Genomic DNA, 25,293 nt, shown 5'->3' with positions numbered 1-25,293 from the left:
CCTCAGGAAAAGGGACATAAGTCAGTGTTTACAAGAACCTGCTGCTCTTCCAGAGGACCCGAGTTTAGTTCCCAGCACACATGTTGGGTAGCTCCAGCTCCAGGAGATCCAGCACCCTTATCTAGCCTCCTCGAGGACCTGTACACTTGATGGGTAATTGGAACAACAACCATGTTGCTATCTGGGTAAAACCAAGTTAGATTATCGCAGGTTGTGAGCCAAATGTATTTCATGCTGGTCAGAACTCATAAACACCTGGATGGAAAGATTGCTCAATGAATGTCATGGCTTGAAAGAGCAATGTCTCCCATTTGAACACTTGGTCCCCTATTGGTGGCACCATTTGGGAAGATTATAAAACCTTTAAGAGGTAGAGCTTTGCTGGAAGATGCTATGTCACTGGGGAGTGGGCTTTGAGGGCCTATGTCCTCACTTTGCTTCCTGCTCCCTCTCTCTGTTTCCTGTGCTGCTGAAGAGGTGACTTCAGCTTCCTGCTCAAGCTGCCTGATGCCAAGCCTCCCACCACTGTGGCTCTGTCTGCAATTGAGAACTAGAATAAACTTTCTCTCAGAAGCCTCTCTCTGAGATTAAGTAGAACAGTATAAAGTGTTTGCTGAACAAACATGAGAACCAAGAAGGTTGGATCTCAGGTACACCAAGGTCAGAAAATATAGTCAAACAGTGAACAACCTGTCTCAGGAATTAGGTGAAAATTTGTACAGAAAGACACCTGGTGTTGACCTCCAGACACTCAGGCAAGCACACCAACACAAACATTCAGACACAAACATACAAAAAATAAAACTCATACCCAAAGAATAACAGAATATATTCACTATCTGTTTGGCCTTTGAACAAGACAGTATTTTCTATGCTAAAAACAAAGGAACTAATTTACAAAAAGATATATCAATTGAATTAATTTTATATGTATGGACTTTTAGTTTTAGTAATACCACAAACAAAGTGAAAATTCTGAAAAGATTAATAAACCATGTCTCAAAATACATAATGACGAACATTTAAACTACTAGGAAATACCAAGTTCCAGATAGACAACAAAATCAGCTAGACATGTCAGCTAAAATGTCACAGCCACCACCGAGTCAGTGATGAGCTCCATTCAACTTCTCTGGAAATCCACTTCACACATGAAAAAAGTGTGACTATCACTTGACCCACAAATTCTGCACTCAAAATCTGCTCCCATGATATATTGGAAATGCAAGCAATGACCTATAGAAAGATGTGTAGCTCATTAAATATAAGCCTAAAAGGCTTCTTCCTTCTTCTAGAAATATTGGAGACTAATGAAAATCCAAATACCCAGTCTAGCCTGGTAAGGCTGGGGCAGATTCTTGCAGAGCCTTTCTGGGACTGAAACCAGGCATCCTGCCCCTCCTTCTCCCTGGAGCTGCCCTGTGTCCTCAGGCATCATGTCAGGGTGGAGCAATGGCGCCTACAATGAGTCCTACACCAGCTTCCTTCTGGTGGGCTTCCCAGGGATACAAGAAGCCAGAGCCCTCCTGGTGCTGCCCTTCCTCAGCCTCTACCTGGTGATCCTCTTCACCAATGCCCTGGTCATCCACACAGTGGCATCCCAGCAGACCCTGCACCAGCCCATGTACCTGCTCATCGCCCTGCTACTGGCTGTCAATGTCTGCACTGCCACCACCGTGCTGCCCGCCATGCTGTTCAGCTTCTCCACACGTTTCAACCGCATCTCCCTCCCTCGGTGCCTGGGACAGATGTTCTGCATCTACTTTCTGGTTTCTATGGACTGCAACATCCTCCTGGTCATGGCCCTGGATCGCTATGTGGCTATCTGCTACCCTCTCCGCTACCCAGAGATAGTGACAGGACAGCTACTGGCTGGCCTGGTGGGGTTGGCAGCCACCAGGAGCACATGCATCGTTGCTCCGGTGGTGGTGCTGGCCTCCCGAGTGCGCTTCTGCCGCTCAGATGTGATCCATCACTTTGCCTGTGAGCACATGGCCCTGATGAAGCTCTCCTGTGGGGACATTTCACTGAATAAGACCGTGGGACTCATCATACGCACCATTAACAGAGTCCTGGATATGCTTCTGCTTGGAGCCTCCTATTCCCGCATCCTCCAAGCCGTCTTCAAGATCTCATCAGGTGGAGCACGGTCTAAGGCCCTGAACACCTGTGGCTCCCACCTGCTGGTCATCTTCACTGTCTACTCCTCCACCATGTCCTCATCCATTGTCTACCGCGTGGCCCGCGCTGCCTCCCAAGACACACACAACCTGCTCAGTGCTTTCTACCTGCTGCTCCCATGTCTGATCAACCCCATCATCTATGGGGCCAGAACCAAGGAAATCAGGCAGCACCTGGTGAGGTCATCCCTGAGTACAGGCCCATGAGTCTCTTCTGATAAATCCTTGTTCACTTTCAGTTAGCCCAGGTAAGACTGAGGAAGTGGATACACGGGACCGAATTGCCACCATAATGCTCCCTCTCCTTACCCTGTTATTTTGTTTCAGTTGAGTTAGTGTGCACAACAATAGGTAGCATCAAGGCATTCTTACAACGTGTCCTAGTGCTCTGTTCCCACTCGTCCCCTTCACCCACGGTCCTTCTTTGTGCCCCTTATGCCCCACCACCATCGCTGGATCACCCGCACCTTCAGATCACATGTGCCCCATTATCCCTCTCCAAACTTTCCTCACCTAGCACAGAGAGGGGAGAGAGGGGAGCTCACTCAGTTCTGCTCTCTCTCCCGGCATTCTAACACCAGGTGCTGTCTAGTCTCTCAAAAGAGCATCAGTATGTCCTCAGCTGCACAGCAAATCCTGCTAAAGCTACGGGGACTGTGACCTTCTAACCTCTCTTTAGCAATGCCTTCAGAATCACGTAAGATGTGTGTAGTAAGAGCAGCGGGCTGTGTCCCGCCACCCGGCTAGCTTTATCCGAAATAATTACACAGAAACTGTATTCTTTTAAACACTGCTTGGCCCATTATATCTAGCCTTTTCTCGACTAACTCTCGCACCTGGACTAGCCCATTTCTTATAATCTGTGTAGCCCACGAGCTGGCTTACCAGGAATGATCTTAACCTGCGTCTGCCTGGAGTGGAAGAATGATGGCGACTCACTGACTCAGCTTCTTTCTCCCAGCATTCTGTTCTGTCTACTCCGCCTACCTAATTTTTTGTTCTATCAGAGGCCAAGCAGTTTCTTTATTACTTAACCAATGAAACAACAGATAGAAAGATGACCCTCCTCCATCAGATGTGAAGAAGTCTGTAGCTCTTCTTCTTAATATATCTCACCACACAAGACCTTCACATTGTCCACATTTACAAATGGCATTTTAAACTGGGAGTCTCATGAAAACAATATTGACCTCCAAAAAAATAAAGAATGCATCTTGACATCTGGGTACCAGCTTTTCAGGAGAATCTATCACTGAGCAAATAAAATGAAGGAAAAATGTTTTCCATGTTCTAAGAAGAATCAAATGGAAGGATACTCACAGAACTACCCCAGGCCTTGGCTCACGCTGACTCCTATTCGTAGGACAAGGGCCTAAAACAGCATTTTTAATTACCCAAAGATTTCATTGGAAGCAACATAGAGAATTCTTGGCTTAGAAAATCCAGAGGGCAGGTCTATCATTAAATATTATTGTGATTGCAAGTGATAATACAAAAGTATCACCCCAGCACTTGGAAGGTAGAGGCAGGAGGATAACCATGAATTTGGTGGCAGCCTATCTAGCAGATTCTAGGCCAGTCAAATCTACACATTAAGGCCCTGTATCAAAACAGGCAATAATGATAAATAATTATTAAGAGTGGCTGGGTATATAGGTCAGCGGCAAATACTTGCCCAGCGTGTGCCTAGGGACCCTGGATTGATCCTTAGCACCGGGAAGAAGGATGCGTTTGTTAGTGAGGTGGGGGTGGAGATAGAAGAGACCTCTACTTGATACTTTATGGTCTATGAAGGTATCATGGCTCAAAAATACACAGCTTATTAAATAATACAAATAAATTATTAAGAATTTTAAGTAGAGGCTGGAGAGGTGACTCAGTAGTTAAGATCACTGCCACTCTCTCAGAGAGCTTGAGTTCTGTTCCCAGCAGCCACGTCAAGCTGCTCGCAGCTGCCTGTAACTCCAGCCGGCCTGCTAGGCCATCCACACACATGGCACACCCTTGCACATAAATAAACAAACATACACATAAATAAAAATAAAGTTTAAATAATAATAGGCAGGCAGATCTCTGAGTTTGAGGCTAGCCTGATCTACAGTTTGACCTCCCTCAGGACCAAGTCAGCCAGACTGGAAGTGGAGTCCCATCAGCGCAGAAGTACTGTTTAAGGCTCCCTGCTCTGCCCACTGTGCAGCCCAGGATGGGCTCACTGAGCCCCATAGAAAACCATTTCCTACAGAAAGACAGACAGCCTTGCAGGAAAGTCTAGATCAGGGCCTCCCAACCATGGCTACACATTAGTTTCCAGGTAGCTTCTCAGTGTGTGTGCCACTGCTGGGCCTCAAGGCTTACCAAGCTCCCTCTCCTCGCTATATGTGGCTGCTGAACCCAGACTGTGCGTGTGTCCCCTCCCATCCTGACCCAGATTACAATCTAAAATCAGCACCCCTGCTGCATCCTGAACCCAGACTATGAGTGTGCCCCCTCCCATCCTGAACCCAGACTGTGAGTGTGTCCCCTCCCATCCTGACCCAGATTACAATCTAAAATCAGCACCCCTGCTGCATCCTGAACTCAGACTATGAGTGTGCCCCCTCCCATCCTGAACCCAGACTGTGAGTGTGTCCCCTCCCATCCTGACCCAGATTACAATCTAAAATCAGCACCCTTGCTGCATCCTGAACCCAGACTATGAGTGTGCCCCCTCCCATCCTGAACCCAGACTGTGAGTGTGTCCCCTCCCATCCTGACTCAGATTACAATCTAAAATGAGCACCCCTGCTGCATCCTGAACCCAGACTGAGTGTGTCCCCTCCCATCCTGACCCAGATTACAATCTAAAATCAGCACACTGCTACAGGCATCCTGAACCCCCTGGACCAAGCGTTATTCAAACTCTACTTTCTCTCAGACCCCTGGGCCTGAGCAACTCTCCTGCTATGCCCAGAATGTCCTGGCTCTAGTGTGTCCAAATCACACTCTTGTGCAGAAGAATTGTCTGTATTCTGCCAATCATGTTTTAAATAAACGCTGATTGGCCAGGCAGGAAGTATAGGCGGGAAAACCAAACAGAAAGTAGAAATGATGCAAGGAGAACAGGAGAATTCTGGGAAGGAGGAAGCTGATTCCTCTCACTCCTGTCCAGACCACCGAAGCAGCAGGATGTGATCTGCCCCACTGAAAAAAAAGGTACTGAGCCACATGACTAACATAGATTAGAAAAATGGGTTAATCAAGATGTGAGAGTTAGCCAGTGAGAGGCTAGAGCTAATGGGCCAATCAGCTTATAATTTATGGAGACCTATGTGTGATTTTCTTTGTGGCTAAACAGTTGTGGGGTACCGGGTGGGACAAAAACCCCAACAACAAGCAGGCCCCATTCATGTTACAACACTCCATTAGAAGACATGCCTGGACCGTGCTTGACTTTCTTCTGACTTCCAGGCATCAGGTAGACACACGACCCTGAGATAGCCTCAGCCCCACACCAGGAGTCAGACACTACACATCCTTCTCCCTTCACCAGCTTCCCTTTTGGCCGCCAAGCCCTGGACTTTGTCCTCAAGAGCCTGGATAAAGAACTAGGCTGGGGGAGGGGACTGGAGTGAGGCTCAGTGGTTAAGGGTGCTGCTGCTTTGGCAAAGGACTCAGGTTGGTTCCCTGCACTCACAGGGCAGTTTACAACCCTCAGTAACTCCAGTTCCAGAGGATCCAATGCTCTCCTCTGACCTCCCTGGGCACCAAGCATGTATGTGGCACACATACATACATGCAGACAAAACACTTATACACATCTAAATAAATAAATATTTTTAAAAGATCTAGGGCAGACTTAGAGTTTGTCCAGTGCAAATGCCATGGTCTCTACATCTTCCTCTGCGCTCATCTCTCGCCTCTTCTCCCGGCCACAGGCGGCAGGTTCAGTCTTTAGAGTCCGACAAACAGTCCCGGATGTGAAGCAATGAAGTTCTGGGAATTTTCAGGTTCTTCATATGGACTTGACTGTCTGTTTCCTCAGATGCCACATGCAAAAAAACAAACAACAACAAAATGAAAATTCAAAAGTAAAAACAGAGCCTACTCTCTTAGGTTGTAAGAAATAAATAAGAATTCACAGGACAGGCATGGTGGGATATAGGCTTAGTTTCAGCTAAGGGCTGCTAAGGAAAGAAGGAATAAAGATGGGCGCATTTCACAGAAGGAACAAAAGCCAGGCAGGGTTAGGCTAGGAAGAGGAGGCAGCCCTCAAGGCCATTCCCAGTCCTGACTGCTTTCTCTACCCCACCCCAGAACACATGGGGTGGCAGCATTTCTAACAGAGGGGACACCAAAGGATGGGTGTTTGGAAATGAGGACATGACCCCAGTGTGCAGTATGCTGGGGCACAAGAGACAGACCTGGGTATGGGGATATGGAGTCACTGGGGTTGATGGGTGGCTGACCCCATAGGATGAGAACCCTGGGAAGGGAAGGAGTGGGTGAGACAGTCAAAGGAAAATCCTGGCTAAGACTCTCTGCAGGGACTGGGCTCCCTAGAGACAAGTGTTCCCCCCTTCCCCTAGCTTCTCTCAGCAGGAGCTCTTCTCATTCTCCCCGCCCCACATAGAGGATCCTGGTGGCCACTGGGGCCCTGGTAATTGGCTAAGTCAGAACCTGGTAGGGAACCTCAGGAGCTCTTGTTTGCCTCAGGGAAGAAGGGAGAGAATTTAACTCACTCTGGTGACTGGGCCTGACTTGACCAGTCCTTACTTCCCCACCTGTGTCCTGGTGGGGAATATGTGCTTAGCCAGGCAGAGGCTTGGGCGAGGCTCTCAGAGAAGATAGGGATGAGGCAGGGGCGAACTCCAGCTCCTCAGTTCCTCTTGCCAGTACGCCACCCTTTCCAATCCAGCGGAGAAGAAGAGCACGCATCCACAGTCCCAGCCTCTAATCTTGGTTGTCAGGGCTTCTGAGGTTGGTCATGTCTCCCAAGTCATCTTCTGAGAGGAAGACTGAATCTGACTTACTCCTTTCCTCGTGTGTGAAGGTAAATTCTCGACCTTCCTGACAGGTGTGCGTCTCAGAGCAGCCAGTGTCGCGCTGAATAGTATCCCCCAGCAAATCTGTGTACCTGAAGATCGGATGTCTGCCATCACAGCCAGTGCCACAAAGGACTCGGTTTTGTATAAGGGAGAGATCTGAGACTGAACCTTCCCTTTTCTGGACAGTTGGGAACTAAGGTTGCGTGACCTATCTGCCTACAAACTCAGGGTAGCGTAGGTACCTATGCCCACGGACCAAGTCAGCAGCCTTTCCTCTGTCCCCAGACTCTTTGTTCATGTCCAGGATTTACAGAGGGGCCCTGAGCTGACTTCTTTTATTTATCAAAAAGGGACATAGAGAAAGAAGCCCCAAACTTGATCTGGTGGCCCATACCTGCACTAGCACAGCCCTTGGGAAGTGTTAGCAAAAGATCAGGGGTTCAAGATCAACCTCTGCTACACAGTGAGTTTAAGACCAGCCTAAGGACATGAGACCCTGGGGGCAGGAGAGGTGGGGAGAAAGATAAGAAAAGAATCAGAGTCATCCATGCTATTCATCCTCTTTACAGAAATCCTGAGAGCCATTATAATAAGTCCCACTTCAGAGCTAAGGATCGAATAAATCCTTGACTTACCAGAGTCACACCAGTGAATGGCAGAACTGGGCTTCCTTGTGACTGTCTCCACCATGCTGTCCCATGAGCTCAGCACACTCCAGCTTTCGCCCTCATCTCCCCAGCCTGGCCTCCCTCCACCTCAAAGTTCTTTCTTCTGATCAATGACAGCCACGCACTTTGATGCATCCTATAGTCAGGAGATGAAACACAGCCAGCACCTGTCCTGTCAGGACCACATTTAGACCAACCCAAACTCCTGTCCAAAAGCCTCCTCTAAAAGACTGGATTTGCCTCGCATGGTGACACACACCTTTAATCTCAGCACTTGGGAGGCAGAGGTAAGTGGATCTCTGAGTTTGAGGCCAGCCTGGTCTACAGAGAAAATTCCAAGACAGCCAGAGCGACACAGAGAAATCTTGTCTCAAAAAATCAAACCAAACAAACAAACACACCACCGTTTTATAGATTGGATGGATTCTGTGTGACTCCTGGGAGCACACTCAGGAGAAAGGGAGGAATATTCAGAGGGATGCCAATAGCTCCATAGAAAATTCTTGCTAACTGTGGTACAGTGGGTTGTTTCGCCAAAAGATAGAACTTCAAAACAAAGTAAAACCATTATTCTCAAAAACCATTGTCCTCCCAACGTCAGATAGCTGTGCTCTGACCAAGGCACCAGACAGGGAATCGCATTCTTGCAGGAGAACCTGACTTCCCCCTATGAGTCCATCCTCAGCTGTTCACAGATTCCTGAGCTCCACAGGTCTCCGATTCTGTGATCCCAGGGAACACGAGAATGGTTATGCTGCCCTCTCCTGCCCCGTTCTCACTACCACTAAATAACTTGAAATATGAGCCGCCCCTCACCTCCTTATGGTAGTCCAGGCTCTTCTCTGACAACTTCACTCAGCCCTGAGCCATAGTCTCCTCCCTTGGCCCCAGTCCCAGAGTCCAAACCTTCCTCTGCTCAGACATTGGGGTCAGCCTAGGATGGCTCTCGAGATTAAAGGTCTGAACTTCTGAAGGGAGAGTTGAAAACTCAGAGTTGAGGAGAATGTAGCATTCGGATGATGATTTCAGAAAGAAGTAGGGGTAGGAGGGAGAAAGAGGCGGGGAAGAACCAAAGAAACAGTTGTACAAGTCTCCCCGATGGTGCAGTCATAAAAGCGAACAGAGAAACTGCTCTGCTGCCCTTCCCCACCTTGGGTTTGTCCCATCAGCTGAACCTAGAAGGGAAAGGGTTCCACTTTGACACCTGGGAGTTCACGGCGTCTTCTCTCTTCTCACTTGGATCACATTCAATACAATCTGAAGCCACTCAAGACAGAGACAATCTATTGCTCACCTGACGTTCCAAGTCCCAGGTATACAGACGAGCAAAAGTAGGTCTCCAGTCAGGACTCAGTGACGAATGGGAAACAGCCATGGAGGGACTGGGGAGTCGTCATTTCCTAGGCTCACAGCCATGGAGGGACTGGGGAGTCATCACTTCCTAGATAGCAGACTAAATGTTAACATGCAGCTCTTCATTTCCTCTACAGAAACTCTGGAACCAATGACTGGCAAAGCACCCAGTCCAGCCTGGTAAGGCTGGGGCAGGTTCTTGCAGAGCCTTTCAGGGACTGAAACCAGGCATCCTGCCCCTCCTTCTCCCTGGAGCTACCCTGTGTCCTCAGGCATCATGTCAGGGTGGAGCAATGGCGCCTACAATGAGTCCTACACCAGCTTCCTCCTGGTGGGCTTCCCAGGGATACAAGAAGCCAGAGCCCTCCTGGTGCTGCCCTTCCTCAGCCTCTACCTGGTGATCCTCTTCACCAATGCCCTGGTCATCCACACAGTGGCATCCCAGCAGACCCTGCACCAGCCCATGTACCTGCTCATCGCCCTGCTACTGGCTGTCAATGTCTGCACTGCCACCACTGTGCTGCCTGCCATGCTGTTCAGCTTCTCCACACGTTTCAACCGCATCTCCCTCCCTCGGTGCCTGGGACAGATGTTCTGCATCTACTTCTTCATTGTCTTTGACTGCAACATCCTCCTGGTCATGGCCCTGGATCGCTATGTGGCTATCTGCTACCCTCTCCGCTACCCAGAGATAGTGACAGGACAGCTACTGGCTGGCCTGGTGGGGTTGGCAGCCACCAGGAGCACATGCATCGTTGCTCCGGTGGTGGTGCTGGCCTCCCGAGTGCGCTTCTGCCGCTCAGATGTGATCCATCACTTTGCCTGTGAGCACATGGCCCTGATGAAGCTCTCCTGTGGGGACATTTCACTGAATAAGACCGTGGGACTCACTGTTCGCATCTTCAACAGAGTCCTGGATATGCTTCTACTAGGAGCCTCCTATTCCCGCATCCTCCATGCCGTCTTCAAGATCTCATCAGGTGGAGCACGGTCTAAGGCCCTGAACACCTGTGGCTCCCACCTGCTGGTCATCTTCACTGTCTACTCCTCCACCATGTCCTCATCCATTGTCTACCGCGTGGCCCGCGCAGCCTCCCAAGACACACACAACCTGCTCAGTGCTTTCTACCTGCTGCTCCCATGTCTGATCAACCCCATCATCTATGGGGCCAGAACCAAGGAAATCAGGCAGCACCTGGTGACTCTGCTCCAAAGGACTCAATAACAGGTCTCCACTGAGAAGCCCCAGTCCCTGCCCTCACATAGAGAGCTTCCTGACTGATTGTCCAGGATTTGTGGGCCTCAAAATCACTCTCACTATTTAGTGAAGGAGGGCGTTCGTGTGAGTGCGTCATCTCTGGTATATTTTATTCATGGCTACCTGATCTTTTCATGACAAAGTTCTGTTCCATAGCTTCAGCTGTCTAGAACTCCTTGAGTTGCCCAGGATGACCTGGAACTCAAAGCAATTCTCCTCTCTTAGCTTGCCAAATGTTAGCGTTAGAGGCTTGAGCCACAGTGCCCAGCTTATCTGCATTCATCTTTGAGAATCTTATATCTGCTTCCGGAAAACACCTACCCATTCTGAACTACTACCAACAGAGCAAGCGTCTGTCCCTGGCTTGACATTCTCTCCCCGTCCCTCTGCATATGTTCCAGTCATTCATTCATTTGTACACCCATCAAATGTTTATTATGCATTCATCATTGTAACTCAATGATATCAAAGAAAGAGAAAATTTTGTCCCTCTCCAGGAGATCCCCACGTTAGCGATCTATGGTGTGATAATATTCAGTGGTAGTTTCTGACATTCACTACAGGTAGGAATGCCTCCCAGAGAACCCGGTTTGAATGAGAGCTCTGGAAAGGCAAGGATAAGGAAAATGAAACCTATTCTAGGATAGAGTTGTAGACTCTGCTGTCTCCCTGATGTGATAGAGGGCTGTGGATGGGCAGGAGTGGCTACAATAGAAGACCTCATCTGTGATGGAAAGAAGTTTGAGCTTTTACTCCAAGCAATATTCACTGAAGAATCCAAAGCAAGGAGGTCCATCTCATACTGTGCACCATCACCGTGCTGCCGTGGGAGAGTGTCTGATGCAGTGGCCAAGCAAGCTCATAGGAGGCTGTTCCACTAGTGCGGAGCAGAGAGAGATGACTGGGATTGCAAGTGGAAGAGTTGTAGTGAGGCCAGGAATGAGAGAGACCAGGACGAGGAGAGCTACAGCCAGGCGTGAGAGAGACCAGGAAGAGAGCTACAGCCAGGCGTAAGAGAGACCAGGACTAGGAGAGCTACAGCCAGGCGTGAGAGAGACCAGGACGAGGAGAGCTACAGCCAGGCGTGGGAGAGATCAGGAAGAGAGCTACAGCCAGGCGTGAGAGAGACCAGGAAGAGAGCTACAGCCAGGCGTGGGAGAGATCAGGAAGAGAGCTACAGCCAGGCGTGGGAGAGATCAGGAAGAGAGCTACAGCCAGGCGTGGGAGAGATCAGGAGAGCTACAGCCAGGTGTGGGAGAGATCAGGAGAGCTACAGCCAGGTGTGGGAGAGACCAGGAGAGCTACAGCCAGGCGTGGGAGAGATCAGGAGAGCTACAGCCAGGCGTGGGAGAGATCAGGAAGAGAGCTACAGCCAGGCGTGGGAGAGATCAGGAAGAGAGCTACAGCCAGGCGTGGGAGAGATCAGGAAGAGAGCTACAGCCAGGCGTGGGAGAGACCAGGAAGAGAGCTACAGCCAGGCGTGGGAGAGATCAGGAGAGCTACAGCCAGGCGTGAGAGAGACCAGGAGGGAAGCTGGGTTTGTATATCAAGGTCAGGGGCAGAAACAAGGTGAATGGCTTTATCATGCAAGGGAAGAGGCTGTGATCAGATTGGAGCAGTCAATGACGCTAAAACCTCGGATGGATCAGGGAGGACTGATGGTTCTATCAACTCAGTGCTGTCCAAGTAGCTGATGAATGTTTCCACTTTGGTTGTTTCTTTCTCCAGGTCCTGGGAAGATGGCCCTGGCCTTCAATAGACTGGATATTTCGAGGAAAGGGATGAGGTGTGGCTCAGTGGTGGAGCACATATTCAGCATGCCCAGGGCAGGGGTCTAGCTCAGAACACATGTGCACACACACACACACACACACACACACACAGAGAGAGAGAGAGAGAGAGAGAGAGAGAGAGAGAGAGAGAGAGAAGCTACGTGAGATAGTCACTTTCAATGCAGTGAAACGGTGGGGATTGAAAAACCACCATGTTGAATTCCCATGGGAAACTTTACCCTCTCTGAGGAGTGGATGGGGTTGGTGTGAGGGAAATGTACAGGGAGGGCAAGGAAGGACAGGAGGGGGAACTGGGATTTATATGTAAAATGAATTAATACAATTATAAAAAAGAAAAAGAAAAACCACCATGAACCTAGCTGAGGATGGAGAGAAGCTTTCAGGAGGTAAATAGAAAACCATAAATGGCCTGGCGGTGGTGGTACACGCCTTTAATCCCAGCACTCAGGAGGCAGAGGCAGGTGGATCTCTATGAGTTCAAGGCCAGCCTGGTATACAAGAGCTAGTTTTGGGACAGGCTCCAAAGCTATAGAGAAACCTTCTCTCAAAAAACCAAAACGATAAAAATAAAAAAGAAAAAAAAAGGAAAGGAAAGAAAGAGAAGATGTGGCTAACGTTTGCAAAAAAAGAAAGAACATGGAGCCCAGGAAAGGAGAGAGTAGAATATGAGTCTTCGTTCAGACACTCACAGGGGGCAGGAGCAGAAAGCAGTCTTGGATTCCTCCAGCCCACCTGAGAACTCTGCCTCCTGTTCTGTTAGTTGAAGCAGAAGCCTTCAGTGATGTGCAACCTGCAGCCAAAAGAGCGGAGCAGGAAAGGCAAGTCTTAGCAAGAGGGACCTTTCCAGTTTTGAAAGAGGGGATGGGGCTGAAGCCCCGAAGCTGTGCTGGGTCTCCAGGGACCCCGCGTCCACACAGCTTCCTCCCAACTCCCAGCAGATAGCATGAGAGTCAGCAGCCCTGGGGTCGAGTCTGACCTCCCTGGACAAGAGGACAGATGAGACGGGAGTGTGCTGAGCGAGTGGGAAAGTTCCAGGTCATGGGGGTCAGCATGAAATATAAAAGTAGGCATGGGAGTGATGATCCAAGGAAGGAGCTTGTTTGTGGGCTGTATGGAGGTAAAGGACCACTAAACAAAGATGTTAAATAGATCACTGATGGGTCAACTGCTCCGGCATCCGTCCTGCCCATGCCGGATCACTTTCGGAACCCTGCCGTACCAAAACCTGCAGATATTCAAACTGCTTATGTAAGATGGTATAGTAATCACATGTAACCTCCACTTGTTCTCCCATATACTTAAATAATTTATAGATACTAGTGAGACTTAATACAGTGTAAAAAACTATATAAATAATTGCTATGATATGCATTTAAGAAATCATAAACAGAGCTGGGTAGTGGTGACGCATGCCTTTAATCCCAGCAATCAGGTGGTAGAGGTAGGTGGATCTCTGAGTTTGAGGCCAGCTTGGTCTACAAGAGCAAGTTCTGGGACAGGCTCCAGAACTACAAAGAAACCCTGTCTCAATTAGAAAGAAAGAAAGAAAGAAAGAAAGAAAGAAAGAAAGAAAGAAAGAAAGAAGAGAGAGAAAGAAAGAAAATAAAGAAATCATAAAAGTAAAGATCTATTAATGTTCAATACAGATGCAATTCTTAGAACTACTTTTAATCTATTGTTGGTTGAATCATGGGCGCAGCATCTGTAGGTGGGGTGGCTCACTCTACTGTATGTAGTTCAGAAGAATGCCCAAGCTGGAGTCTTTATTATTTATCAAAATAAAAAGACTTTGAAGCCACTGGATGGCAATGATGAAGAAAGAAGCCACCGTTTTGGAAACCATCTTTTTAGAAACAAAGGAAAAGCCACTGTGGGGTTGAAGAGATGGCTCAACAGTTAAGAGTGAGCACTGGACACTTGCAGAAGACCTAAGTTCAGTTCCCAACATTCATATGATGGCTCACAAACACCTATAACTGCAACTCCAGAGGACCTAATGCCCTCTTCTGGCCTCTGTAGGCACTGCATACACATGGTGCATAGACATACATGCAGGCAAACACTCAAACATGTAAAATAAAACTAATTCCTTTTCTTTGTTTTGTTTTGACTTTGGTTTTTCTTTTTTTTAATTGATTTTATTGAGCTCTACATTTTTCTCTTGATTTTGGCTTTTCACACACACAGGGTTTCTCTGTGTAGCTCTGATTGTCCTGGAACTCATTCTGTAGGCCAGGCTGGCCTCAAACTCACAAAAATCTTGTGTGACACTGACTCCTGGGTGCTGTTAAAGGTGTGTGCCACATTAGCCAAGCTATAAAAATATTTTTTTAAAAAAGCCATTGATTGGAAGTACTATTCAGAGGCATCAAGACTGAGATTCTCAGAAAAATATCAAGAGATTTATTTGGAAGTAATCATCTTTTTATAAAAAATATTAGTTTATTTTTATTTTACATATGTATACTTACATATATATGTATACACACGAACATATACACACAGCACATGTGTGGGGAAGTGACTGAGGGTTTTGGGTCTCTGGAACTGGAGGTACAGATGGTGGTAAGTCATCTGATGAAGGTACTGATACTGAACCCTAGTTCTCTGCAAGAGCAACCAGGGCACTTAACTGCTGAACCATCTCTCCAGTCCCAAACAACTGTTTCTTATAATATATATTAAACTGAAGCTTTCCTTTCCTCAAAAGAACTTGAACACTTCAAGTACAAAATGAAGATGCTTCACAATACAGTACAAAGTAGTTGGTGTGGGGGTGTGTTTAAAATAATCCCATAAAAAAGCAACAACAACAAATCCTAAAGGAACCACTGAAATAATAGCAGACTGAAGAGGAACAAATTCATCTGGGTTTCTCCTTGTTCCCTCCCTCAAGTCCCTGCTCCCACGGGTCCCAAGTATAATTACCCAGGCCTCCGCAGACTCCCAGATCAGTGCCTTGAAACTGGGCACTGATCACACACCTTATGCCTGCAGACGTCAAATCAAGGCCCGGTAAGTGACACACTTGGAGACTGTTTGCAGGCTGCCGTGGTGAGGACAAAGAATTATGGGAAATTCCGAGGCAGGTAAACCTGAGTTTGGAACCAACTTTACCTTTTACCTTTGGCAAACTTAGGTTTGCATTTCAGTCCCAGAACTTAATGCCTACAGTACGTTAAGAATGCTAGTTCGAGGGGCTGGAGAGATGGCTCAGTGGATAAGAGCACTGCTTGCTCTTCCAAAGGTCCTGAGTTCAATTCCCAGCAACCACATGGTGCCTCACAACCATCTGTAATGGAGTCTGGTGCCCTCTTCTGGCCTGCAGGCATACACACAGACAGAACATTGTATACATAATAAAATAAATATTTAAAAAAAAAAAAGAATGCTAGTTCGATTCTCGAGTCTCCACCTCCGTATATTCACCTATGGGTTAATATAAACAAGTGTTAATCTCTTGACATTGTCATGGGGAAGGACACACTATATGATAAATACCTGACACAGTGTTGCCATGTAATAAACCCTCTTTTATTGCTGCTGAGAGACCAGCTCAGACGTTTCCGGTGCCTCTTCAGGAGGCCACAACGATGCCAAGGTAAGACCAAGAGTTGAAGCCTGGTTCTCTTGCCCGGTGAGACTAGAAAAGTCACTTGAAATCTTTGAACCCGAAAGGTTTGATTTTCATTCATACATTCAGCCTCAAAGAGCTCCTTCAAGTCCAATATGATCCCTTTGTACACTCGTCAGTTCCCAGAACACACTTTGTAAATGCCCTGTTCTGTAGACGGCTCTGTGCTGGGCACTCACAGAGATGAATAACCCATGATCTCCCCTCTAGAAATGCCTCTGGTCTAGTAAGGAGGTAGATAAACAGGAACTGCGCCAAGAGAAGGGCATGCCAAGGGCTCGGCTTGGAAAGGAAGAAGGGAGATTGGGATCTAGGGGAGGAAACGCTTCCTTTCTCTGATAACACAGTTAGTTGACTTTTCATAAGCTGGGGGAACAGAGGGAGACATGGAAGTTGCCCCGAGGTCAGAGAGAGAACAACCATATCTCTCCTAGAACATGGCCACACTGACCACAGGCTTTATGGAGATGGGATGAGCTTTTTTTGGCTGCAGAGGTTATATCACCTCTTAAGGAATCATGTGATGTCTGCAGTCTGTTCTGCCATGGCTGCTCTTCACATCAATCCTCAAAGGACAGTTAGAGTTGTTATCTTACCCTATTAGTCTGCAGGTTCACATACCACGAAGCCTCCTGCAGTTTCTGCCTACTCTCCCCTGGCTCTCCCTTTAAGTCTTTCACAGACACTGGCTGTCCTCTCTGCTGTGCCTTGGGATGCTGTCTCACGCCCCACACTTCCATCCCCAGTCTCAATCCTTCACCTGAAAAATTGACTAAAGATAGCAAAACTCTTTGCTTGTGAGTTGCTTAAAGCACCCAAATGCAATTCATTAACTCTACCTTCTAGAACCTCAATCCAATCCCTCCCTTCTCCAGGTTTGGCAACTCCGATATTATCGTTTTATCTTTAAAACCTTGACATTATTGATCATTCTCTTTCTCTGTAATTGGTTGCTATGTGACTGATTTGACTCTAGGAAGTTCTTCCTAGCCAGGTAAATGGCAGCCCTCCAGTCTCCCCAGCATGTCTTTTGTCCCTTCTTGGCAGGGTCATTATTCTGCATGCCTAAGATGTTCCTTATGAAATCTATCTGAGGACGCCTAAGACACAGGCAGGAAAACAAATTAAAGATTTATGAGCAGTCTGCCTCTTTTGTTCTCCTTTATACCTTTGGTATATCTGAGAAAGAGGACTATAGGATGTCCAATGTCTTCCTAGCTACTGCTCCTCCAGTTTCTTTCCCTCCTTTAGTGTCCACTTCTCGCCTTGTCCGTGTCTCGCTGCCACCATCCTCTACAGTCTTTGACAGACTCAACTATGCAGATTTTCATCACTTTGCCACAAAGGTTGTCTGGTCCTCACCCAACCCAAGCAATGATAGATCTTCCAAAATATGCGGCCCAAAGCCACGTTCTGGAATTTTCAGGAAAACATCCCAGGGTGGGGGAGTTCCAAACCCACCTTTTCCTGGATGCTCCTCCCCAGGAGGATTTGGTGACAAACCTGCCTCTTCTGGCATTCAGAGGGAGTCTTGTCATGACCACAGGAACACTGACAGAGAGGGAGGAGAGCATTTCTGATACTCCACAGCTCGCGAGGCTTCTCTGCTCTTCAGTGGAAGCCGTGGTTATGGCAGGGAAGTGACTAGCTGCTGGGTCCGCCTGGCCATTTTCTGGGGATTCCAGACTTCCAATTCTAAAACTCTAGACAAACCAAGACAAAGTGTGAATCTTGAACTTGTGAAAAAGAGTGCATTGTGGACCAGCTGCCTGGGCACAAATCCAAGTCTCATTTATTAGTGTGACTTGAACTAGATTTTACCTTTCTGTGTCTCAGTTTCCTTGTTGATAAGATGTTTTTGTTGCTGCTGCTCTGACAGGGTCTCATTATGTAGCCCTGGCTGGCATGGTGCTCACTGTCTACATCAGGTTAGTTTTGAACACAAAGAGACCTGCTTTCTGTGTTGTGGGTCTAAAGGCATGCGTCACCACACTTACCTGATGGAGGAGGGTCATCTGTCTATGTGTTACTCTCATTGGTTAATAAAGAAACTGCCTTGGCTTTTTGATAGGGCAAGATTTAGATAGGTGGAGTAGACAGAACAGAATGCTGGGAGAAAGAAAGCATAGTAGGTCAGACGCAATGAATCTCAGACCCAAGATGGACATAGGCTAGAATCTTCCCGGTAAGCCACCATCTTGTAGTGCTACACAGATTATTAGAAATGGGCTAGTTAAGATGTGAGAATTAGCCAATAAGAGGCTGAAACTAATGGGCCAGGCAGTGTTTAAAGGAATACAATTTGTATGTTGTTATTTCGGGTGTAAAGCTAGCCATGCAGGAGCTGGGTGGGATGAAAAGCAGGCCTGCCTGCAGCTCCTCACTACACTTTCCAAGCTAAAGACTTTTTACTGGAATTATTTATTTAATTGCATGTGCACAAGCACCTCGCTCACATCCATGTCTGTACATTGTGTGTGCCAGGGGTCTGCAGAGCTCAGAATAGGGCTTTTATTCCCTGGAACTGGGGCTATAGGCAGATGTGAGCCATCATGTGGGTGCTGGAAACTTAACCTTGTTCCTCCGGAAGAACAATAAATGCTGAACCATTTCTCCAGCTTCCCAAGTGAAGATTTTTTTTTAAAATATATTTCTGAAATTACTTGAAACATCTTTTCTGATGTATAATCACTATCAGAGAGGCACAACCTGGATGTACACCTCCTTCTAGTCCTCATCCATGTACCCAGCAAAGCTCTTGGAAGGTCTGTGCGGGTCTGCACTCAGCATCTGGTGGACCTTGCTTTCCCTGGACTCACCCTGGGGAAGGAAAGCAAGCTCCCAGGACAAGGTCAGGCAGGAGGTTCTGCCACCAGACTAGAAGGCTGAGGAAGGGACCAGACTCTGCAGCCTGGTGCCTTAGGCCCCAAGAATCCACTTTCCTCAGGAACTTTCCCCTGGCCTACCTAGTGTGCCTTGAGCACACAGGAAAGTCCACTGCTTCTGGATGACTCTGCTCCCCAGTTTGAAACCTCACTTGGGTCTTTTCCCAAATTCCTAGGAACAAAGATACTTTCTATACTTTCTTGTCCTCCTAGCTAAAGATTTTTTATTGTTTTACCTCCAAACATCATTTTCACCCTCTCATATACCACATCTAATCTTCCGTCTAACATTTTATCCTACAATAAAACAACTATAAAATCCCCCAAACATATATAAATGTATCCCATACATTTCTATTTTACACAGAGAAAATCAGGAGCTCCATGAGGACAAGGAATGTCTTATTCATCTGTGTTGCTCCCCAAACACCTGGCGGTGTACATGTCTGCTCCCAAGGAACACACACACTTACACACACACACACACTCACACACACACTCATACACATACACACACACTCACACACACACACACACATACACACACACACACACTCACACACACACTCACACACATACACACACACTCACACACACACTCACACACACATACACACACACACACCACAGGTAGCATTTCACCATGCCAGCCTCAGGCTCCTAAAATAACCATTTTGTTCTATCAGCCTCTGATTCTCAAGCGTGGTGCCAGCCCAGGAGCAGAGTCAATGGGCAAGGGTGGAAACGCCAGCATCTTCAACTTTTCCTACACCAGCTTCCTCCTGGTGGGCTTCCCTGGACTGCGCGAGTGGCGCCCCCTTCTAGTCCTGCCTCTTTCCTTCCTCTACGTGTCCATCATTTCTGCCAATGCCTTAGTCATCCATACAGTGGTGGCCCAGAGAAGTCTGCATCAGCCAATGTACGTGCTCATTGCCCTGCTCCTGGCTGTCAACGCCTGTGCCTCCACGACTGTGATGCCTAAAATGCTGGAAGGCTTTGTGCGCTACGCCAATCCCATCTCGCTACGTGGCTGCCTGGTACAAATGTTCTTTATCTACTTCACGCTCCTTCTGGACTACAATCTCCTGTTAGCCATGGCCCTCGATCGCTACGTGGCCATTTGTCACCCACTTCGCTACTCAGAACTGATGACCTCTCATTTACTGGGCCTGATTGCTACCTTCGCTCTGACACGGAGCCTAGGAGTAGCAGTGTCCCTAGTGGTAGTAACTGCCACAGCTCGATTCTGCAGGACGTCGGTGATACAGCACTTCACCTGCGAATACATTGCACTGCTGAGCATAGCCTGTGGAGACCTGACCTTCAACAGTCGGTTAGGATTGGCTATGCGGTTGGTCACCGTGACCTTTGACCTGACCTTATTGGGAACCTCCTACACCCGTATCATCTATGCTGCCTTCCGGATCTCTTCTGGGGGAGCCCGAGCCAAGGCCTTGCACACTTGTGGGTCCCACTTACTGGTCATCCTCACCATCTATCTTTCTGGTCTGGCTACTTCCATTGTCTTTCGAGTGGCCAAGACTGTGTCTCAAGATGTCCAGAACCTACTCAGTGCCATATACCTGCTGCTCCCAGGAGCCTTGAATCCTCTCATTTATGGGATGAGAACTAAGGAGATTCGGCAACACATAGAGAAAATGCTCTGTGGAAAGCGGTCACCCCAAGACATCAGAGAGAAGTCAGAGAACATGAGAGGGGAGAGGGAGTTACCGGGATAGACGGCATCATCAGCTAGAGGCTGGGGCCGTGGCCTCTGCACACAAGAATTAGGCAGTCTGTACTGACAGGCTGGGTGGGTTCAGAGCAGCTTAGGGCTCGAAGGAGCCTCTTGTTGCAGCTGTGACTTGATAAATTCTTAGAACATTCTGTTACTAATCCCCAAAATAGATCTGTTTGTATCTATCCTTCTAGATTCCTTTTATCTTCTTCACAGTTCTTGAAAAAGTTAAAATTCTTTATGAATGCCTACAGTTTCATTAGGAGACACAGAACAAGGCAAACAGACCACAGTCTGCTCTGAATCCCTGTCTGAAGCAAAGTCCCAGCCCTTCCTGTGTCTCCTAGATAAAGCCTAAGACGTGACATGAATTTCAACATGACCAGATAGAGTGTCAGCCTTGGTTAAGTTCTAGAGTCCTGTCAGTCCTGAGAACCCAATCTAACACAAGCACACAGAGCCAGACAACCCTGGGTGTCATTAGGACCACACAAATAGGTCAAGTCTTATCCAGGAGCCTCAGTCTGAAAGACAGTCAGGCCAGACCTTCTCCAGGTTCTGGTCTGACATTCTCTGTTTGGTTTCTATTACTGTGATAAACACCAGGATCAAAAGCAACCTGGCTGGGACAGATTACCATCCAGCAAAGAGAAGAGAGCAGGGCAGGAACAAAAGCAGAGTAAGGACCATGGAGGAACACTGCTTACTGGCTTGCTCACCATGCTTGTTCAGCTTGCAACACCACCCACAGTAGGCTGGATCATCCCCCATCAATCATTAGTCAAGAAAATGCCCAAGACATCTCTCCAGGCCAGTCTGATAGAGGTCTTTGCTCAGCTGAGCTTCCCTCTTTCCAAATGACCAAAAACTAATCAATACACCTCCTAAGACCAGAGTAGAGTCTACACTACAGGCTCCAAATGAGCCTAACTCCCAGCCCAGAACCTTGTGGTCTCCTTGGATACACAGACACGGTGCTGCTACAGAGCCCAAATCTGGGGACCTGGTCTGACCCAAACACACATCAGGTCGTTCTCTCAATGGCGGTATGATCTATGGAAATACACTTCCTAACCAAGTATAGAGGTAATGTCTCAGGGGCACCTGATCCCAGGAGTTGAAGGCTAGCCTGAGCAACATAGGAAGACTCTCTATAAAATAATAAAGGAACTCTGTTGCTGAAGACTTCTACAGTCTCCTGTCATCTGTGAATGTCTTTTAGGTATGTCCCAGAAATGGACTATCGTGAATGCTACACAAAACCTCCTGCCAACTAAGCGGGATTTTTTTTCTTATCTTTCTCTGTTAGCTGATTATAGGAAACTCCTTAGGAACTCATGGGTGCAGATTGGGAGGGAGAATCAGTGGAGCAGGTGCAGGGACCACGGTGTGAGTTATTTCATGGACCAAGTGCCTTCAGTACTTGGTCAAGTCCAATAGTATACATACTCCTTCATTTGATAACAAAATGCTGGGCGTGCTCAAAATTATGGAGAGGTGAGTCAGACAACAACCCAGTCATGATACACAATACATGATAAAAGGCCACTTGGTAATCCACAGTTAAATCTCCGGTCCCTGCTTAGGCTAGCCACCAAGCAAAAAGGTATTTCTCAAAAGAATATGCATCTAGAGGATGGCAGGACTTCACCCCCAAATCCTCCAGCATCCTCCCAAAGGCTGAAGGGAACACCTGTCCACACTGTGACCTCAGGATCAGTTTGGGTCTGCTGGATCCCACAGCCCCAGCAGCAGAGCAATTTGTACAGCATCCTTGATGTGTGACAGAGATTTCCCTTGCTTTGGACCACATTTAAAACAAACAGCTTTCCCAGGTACTAATACCAGATGAGGAATATTTTGCCTAAATCCCATGGGATTTAAGGTAGAAGTCCATCAGCTGTCTTACCCTTTCCCGGATCACAGAAGGTGAGGTGGTTTAGTTTATCCTCTACCTTACAGCACAGGAATCCTGGAAATCCCTCTGGTGTTTTGTTCGATGTATCTCCTGCCCATAGACATGCCAATAAGTCTAGACCAGTCTACATCTTCCCCATGTAACAAACACTGCTCCAATCTGCAATTATATCATCAATGTACCAGTTCTGTTTTGTAGAAGGCAAATCTGACTGAAATCATGTGGGAACTAAATTATGACACAGAGCTGATGAATTGATATACCTTCAGAATAAGATGAGGGACTGGAGAGATGGCTCAGTGGTTAGGAGCTCTTTTAGGGGACCCGAGTTTAGCTCTCAGAAGTCACATCAGGAGACTCACAAGCGTCTGTCATCCCAGTCCCAGATCTGATGACTTCCTTTGGCCTTTGTGGGCAGCTGAACTATGTGCACATACCCTAACTCAGACACACATATCTATACATAATTTAAAAAAAAAATCTTAAGGCCAGGCAGGGGTGGAGCATAACTTTAATCCCAGCTCTTAGGCGGAGGCAGGAAGATCTCTGAATTTGAAGACAGCCTGATCTACTGAACAAGTTCCAGGACAGACAGGACTACACAGAGATCCTGTATTTAATAAATAAAACCTCTTAAAAGACAGTGGAAGTATGTTGCTGCTCTTGTCAACTGAAAGCAAACCTGCTCCTGGTTGTCTTTACTATGGATAAGGAGGGAAAACAAAACAAACTAGGAACTGCAAACAGGCCAAGAGATAACATGTCCAGCAAAAACAGAAAACCCATCTGATTGGATCACCACCCAGTTAAGCTTAGACTAATCCATTGTCATTCACTTGGTTTTTCCATAGGCCAAAGAAGTGATCTGAAGGAAGATGGGGTAGAAATCTCAAATCCACAGTGACCCTAACCTGGTGAGTGGCTAACATTTCCCTTTTCCTGGTGCAACAGTCCCCAGGCGTAGTCACAGGACCAAGTGGAGACTCTGTAAGCTGCAGAGTGCATGCTACAATGAGGCCTTCTGAAGGAACGACCACAGGGTGGTTCTGGCATCCTCTTCAGACTGTGAGACAAGCTGAGCAAGATCTACCTATAGATCATGATGATTTGGGGTGTTATCTGAAATTAGTGCAGTTAAAAGCCAAAATCCAGTAATCTGAGAGGTTTAACTTCTCTTCCCAATGCACATCATCCCGTTCAAGACCAGCGGGAACAGGAAGAAACTCAAAGGAATGTGGTCTCCCCTTCATTAAAGGGCTCTGGACCTAGAAACCTGACCAAACCTGGACACTGGGTAAAGTACTATAATATAGAATTCAATTAGACTGTTTATTGGACCCAAGCTTGTCCGTGCATACAGGTCAAGTAAGAACAGCACTCCCATCGACCTGGGGTCTAGGAACTCCCTGATTAACTGCCCAACCACAATCTCTACACACAAATAACACTGTCGCCTGACACTGGTGTCCTTCTTGGCAACCAACCATACTCTGCCTATAGGGATGGCTAGGACAGCTCTAGAAATTCAAGGAAATATTTACACAAACATAGCCCGAATATACGCTAACAGACTTCAGTGACCACACACGGCTAAGGCCTTCCACAATAAGCAAAGCAGCAGTCTGGAGAATCTGATGTGCAGATTGGCCCCTTAAAAGTCAGAGTCTAGATTCTCAGTGTCAGAAGCCCACAAGGCAGGCCAGCTACAGAAAACAAGCTGGAACTTCCTGGAGGAACCAGGACAGTGGTCCTACTGGTCCAGACATTAATGCTGCCTCAGGCTAGAGGTGTGGCTGTGGAGGTTGAGGTACGGACCCCAGCACAGCCCACGGCAGGTGCAGCAGCACACACCTGCAATCCCATTCTCAGCAACTGTAGACAAGGTGGTAGATTCAAGGTTACCCTCAGCTACACAGCCAGTCTGAGGCCAGCTAGGCTTCAGGAGGCGCCAGTCTCAAACAAAGCAAAACAAAACAAACCAGCTGTCTTAAACAAGCTAAAGGCTGATGGAAAACATGCATGAACAAATTACTAACAAATCAGAGCACCAACCATCGTGAAGCAGGAGATTCTTTTGAGTTCCATGAGAGAAAAAAAAGAACGATTAACTAAAGAAAAAAATAACCTCCCTGGATTTAATGAACATATCGATCTACAATAACATGAGAAGGGCCTTACAAAAATATGAAATGTAAGTATATAAGGATACAAAGACAGAGGGAAACCCTTAAGCACTTTTTATGAAAATATAATGGGACTGTCAATATGGTAGTTCCTCAAAGTCAACAAAAAATTATATAGTCCAACAGTCTTTGCTGTATAGAACCAACCAAACCAACCTGAAAGCAGGAATTCACAGATACTTGTACACAAATGTTCGTGGTAGCCATCGTCCTTGAAAGCTAAAAAAGGAAACAGCCCAAGTTCATCTAATGGTGAGTGGAGGGACGTGTGTGACTGAGAGGGATCACGTAAGACACAAAGGGACACATGCTGCATTCTCTGCATGCGATCCCTGGAGCACACATTCAGAAAGAAGTGAGATAGTGGAGTGTTCACAGGGACTGAGGAGACTGAGGACAAGGTAGTACTGTTTATGAGTTTCTTTCAGTGATGACAAAAACATTCTGGGAATGACTAGTGATGATAATTATGCAACAGTGTGAATATACTAAATGCCACGGAATCAAATTTAAAATGGATGAAACTGTCATTTTATGTTATAGTTTATGTTATAGATATTTCATCACAGGGCAGGGAAGTGCATATATTAACATCAGACTTCTATATAGTCTAATCAATGCCTTTAAAATTTTGCCTCTGAACTCTAAACAGAAAATTG

At 47.1% G+C, this 25,293-nt stretch overlaps 3 protein-coding genes across 3 annotated transcripts; all 3 read left to right on the top strand.

Annotated features, from left to right (window-relative positions):
* The first annotated feature begins 1,436 nt into the window (after window positions 1-1,436).
* On the top strand, window positions 1,437-2,387 carry LOC121463565 (olfactory receptor 52K1-like). Its single transcript, XM_041675806.1, has one exon. It carries the CDS (start codon window positions 1,437-1,439, stop codon window positions 2,385-2,387), a length of 951 nt encoding a protein of 316 aa, XP_041531740.1.
* A 7,115-nt stretch (window positions 2,388-9,502) lies between these two features.
* On the top strand, window positions 9,503-10,450 carry LOC121463562 (olfactory receptor 52K1-like). The gene has a single exon (XM_041675803.1). It carries the CDS (start codon window positions 9,503-9,505, stop codon window positions 10,448-10,450), a length of 948 nt encoding a protein of 315 aa, XP_041531737.1.
* Window positions 10,451-19,523: 9,073 nt separating this feature from the next.
* On the top strand, window positions 19,524-20,534 carry LOC121463569 (olfactory receptor 52E8-like). Its single transcript, XM_041675812.1, has one exon. It carries the CDS (start codon window positions 19,524-19,526, stop codon window positions 20,532-20,534), a length of 1,011 nt encoding a protein of 336 aa, XP_041531746.1.
* The last annotated feature ends 4,759 nt before the right edge of the window (window positions 20,535-25,293 follow it).

The sequence above is a fragment of the Microtus oregoni genome, unplaced genomic scaffold (genome assembly GCF_018167655.1).
Source record: "Microtus oregoni isolate MIOR12 unplaced genomic scaffold, Mior012 000027F_ref0000203, whole genome shotgun sequence".
In the NCBI taxonomy this organism is placed as follows: Eukaryota; Metazoa; Chordata; class Mammalia; order Rodentia; family Cricetidae; genus Microtus; species Microtus oregoni.
The sequence above is the reverse complement of the archived record's forward strand: the minus strand, read 5'-3'. Positions and strand labels throughout refer to the sequence as shown.

What these genes read in the sequence shown, in the direction of transcription:
- LOC121463565 (XM_041675806.1), top strand. Translation starts at nt 1,437, where the DNA reads ATGTCAGGGTGGAGCAATGGCGCCTACAATGAGTCCTACACCAGCTTC.
- LOC121463562 (XM_041675803.1), top strand. Translation starts at nt 9,503, where the DNA reads ATGTCAGGGTGGAGCAATGGCGCCTACAATGAGTCCTACACCAGCTTC.
- LOC121463569 (XM_041675812.1), top strand. Translation starts at nt 19,524, where the DNA reads ATGGGCAAGGGTGGAAACGCCAGCATCTTCAACTTTTCCTACACCAGC.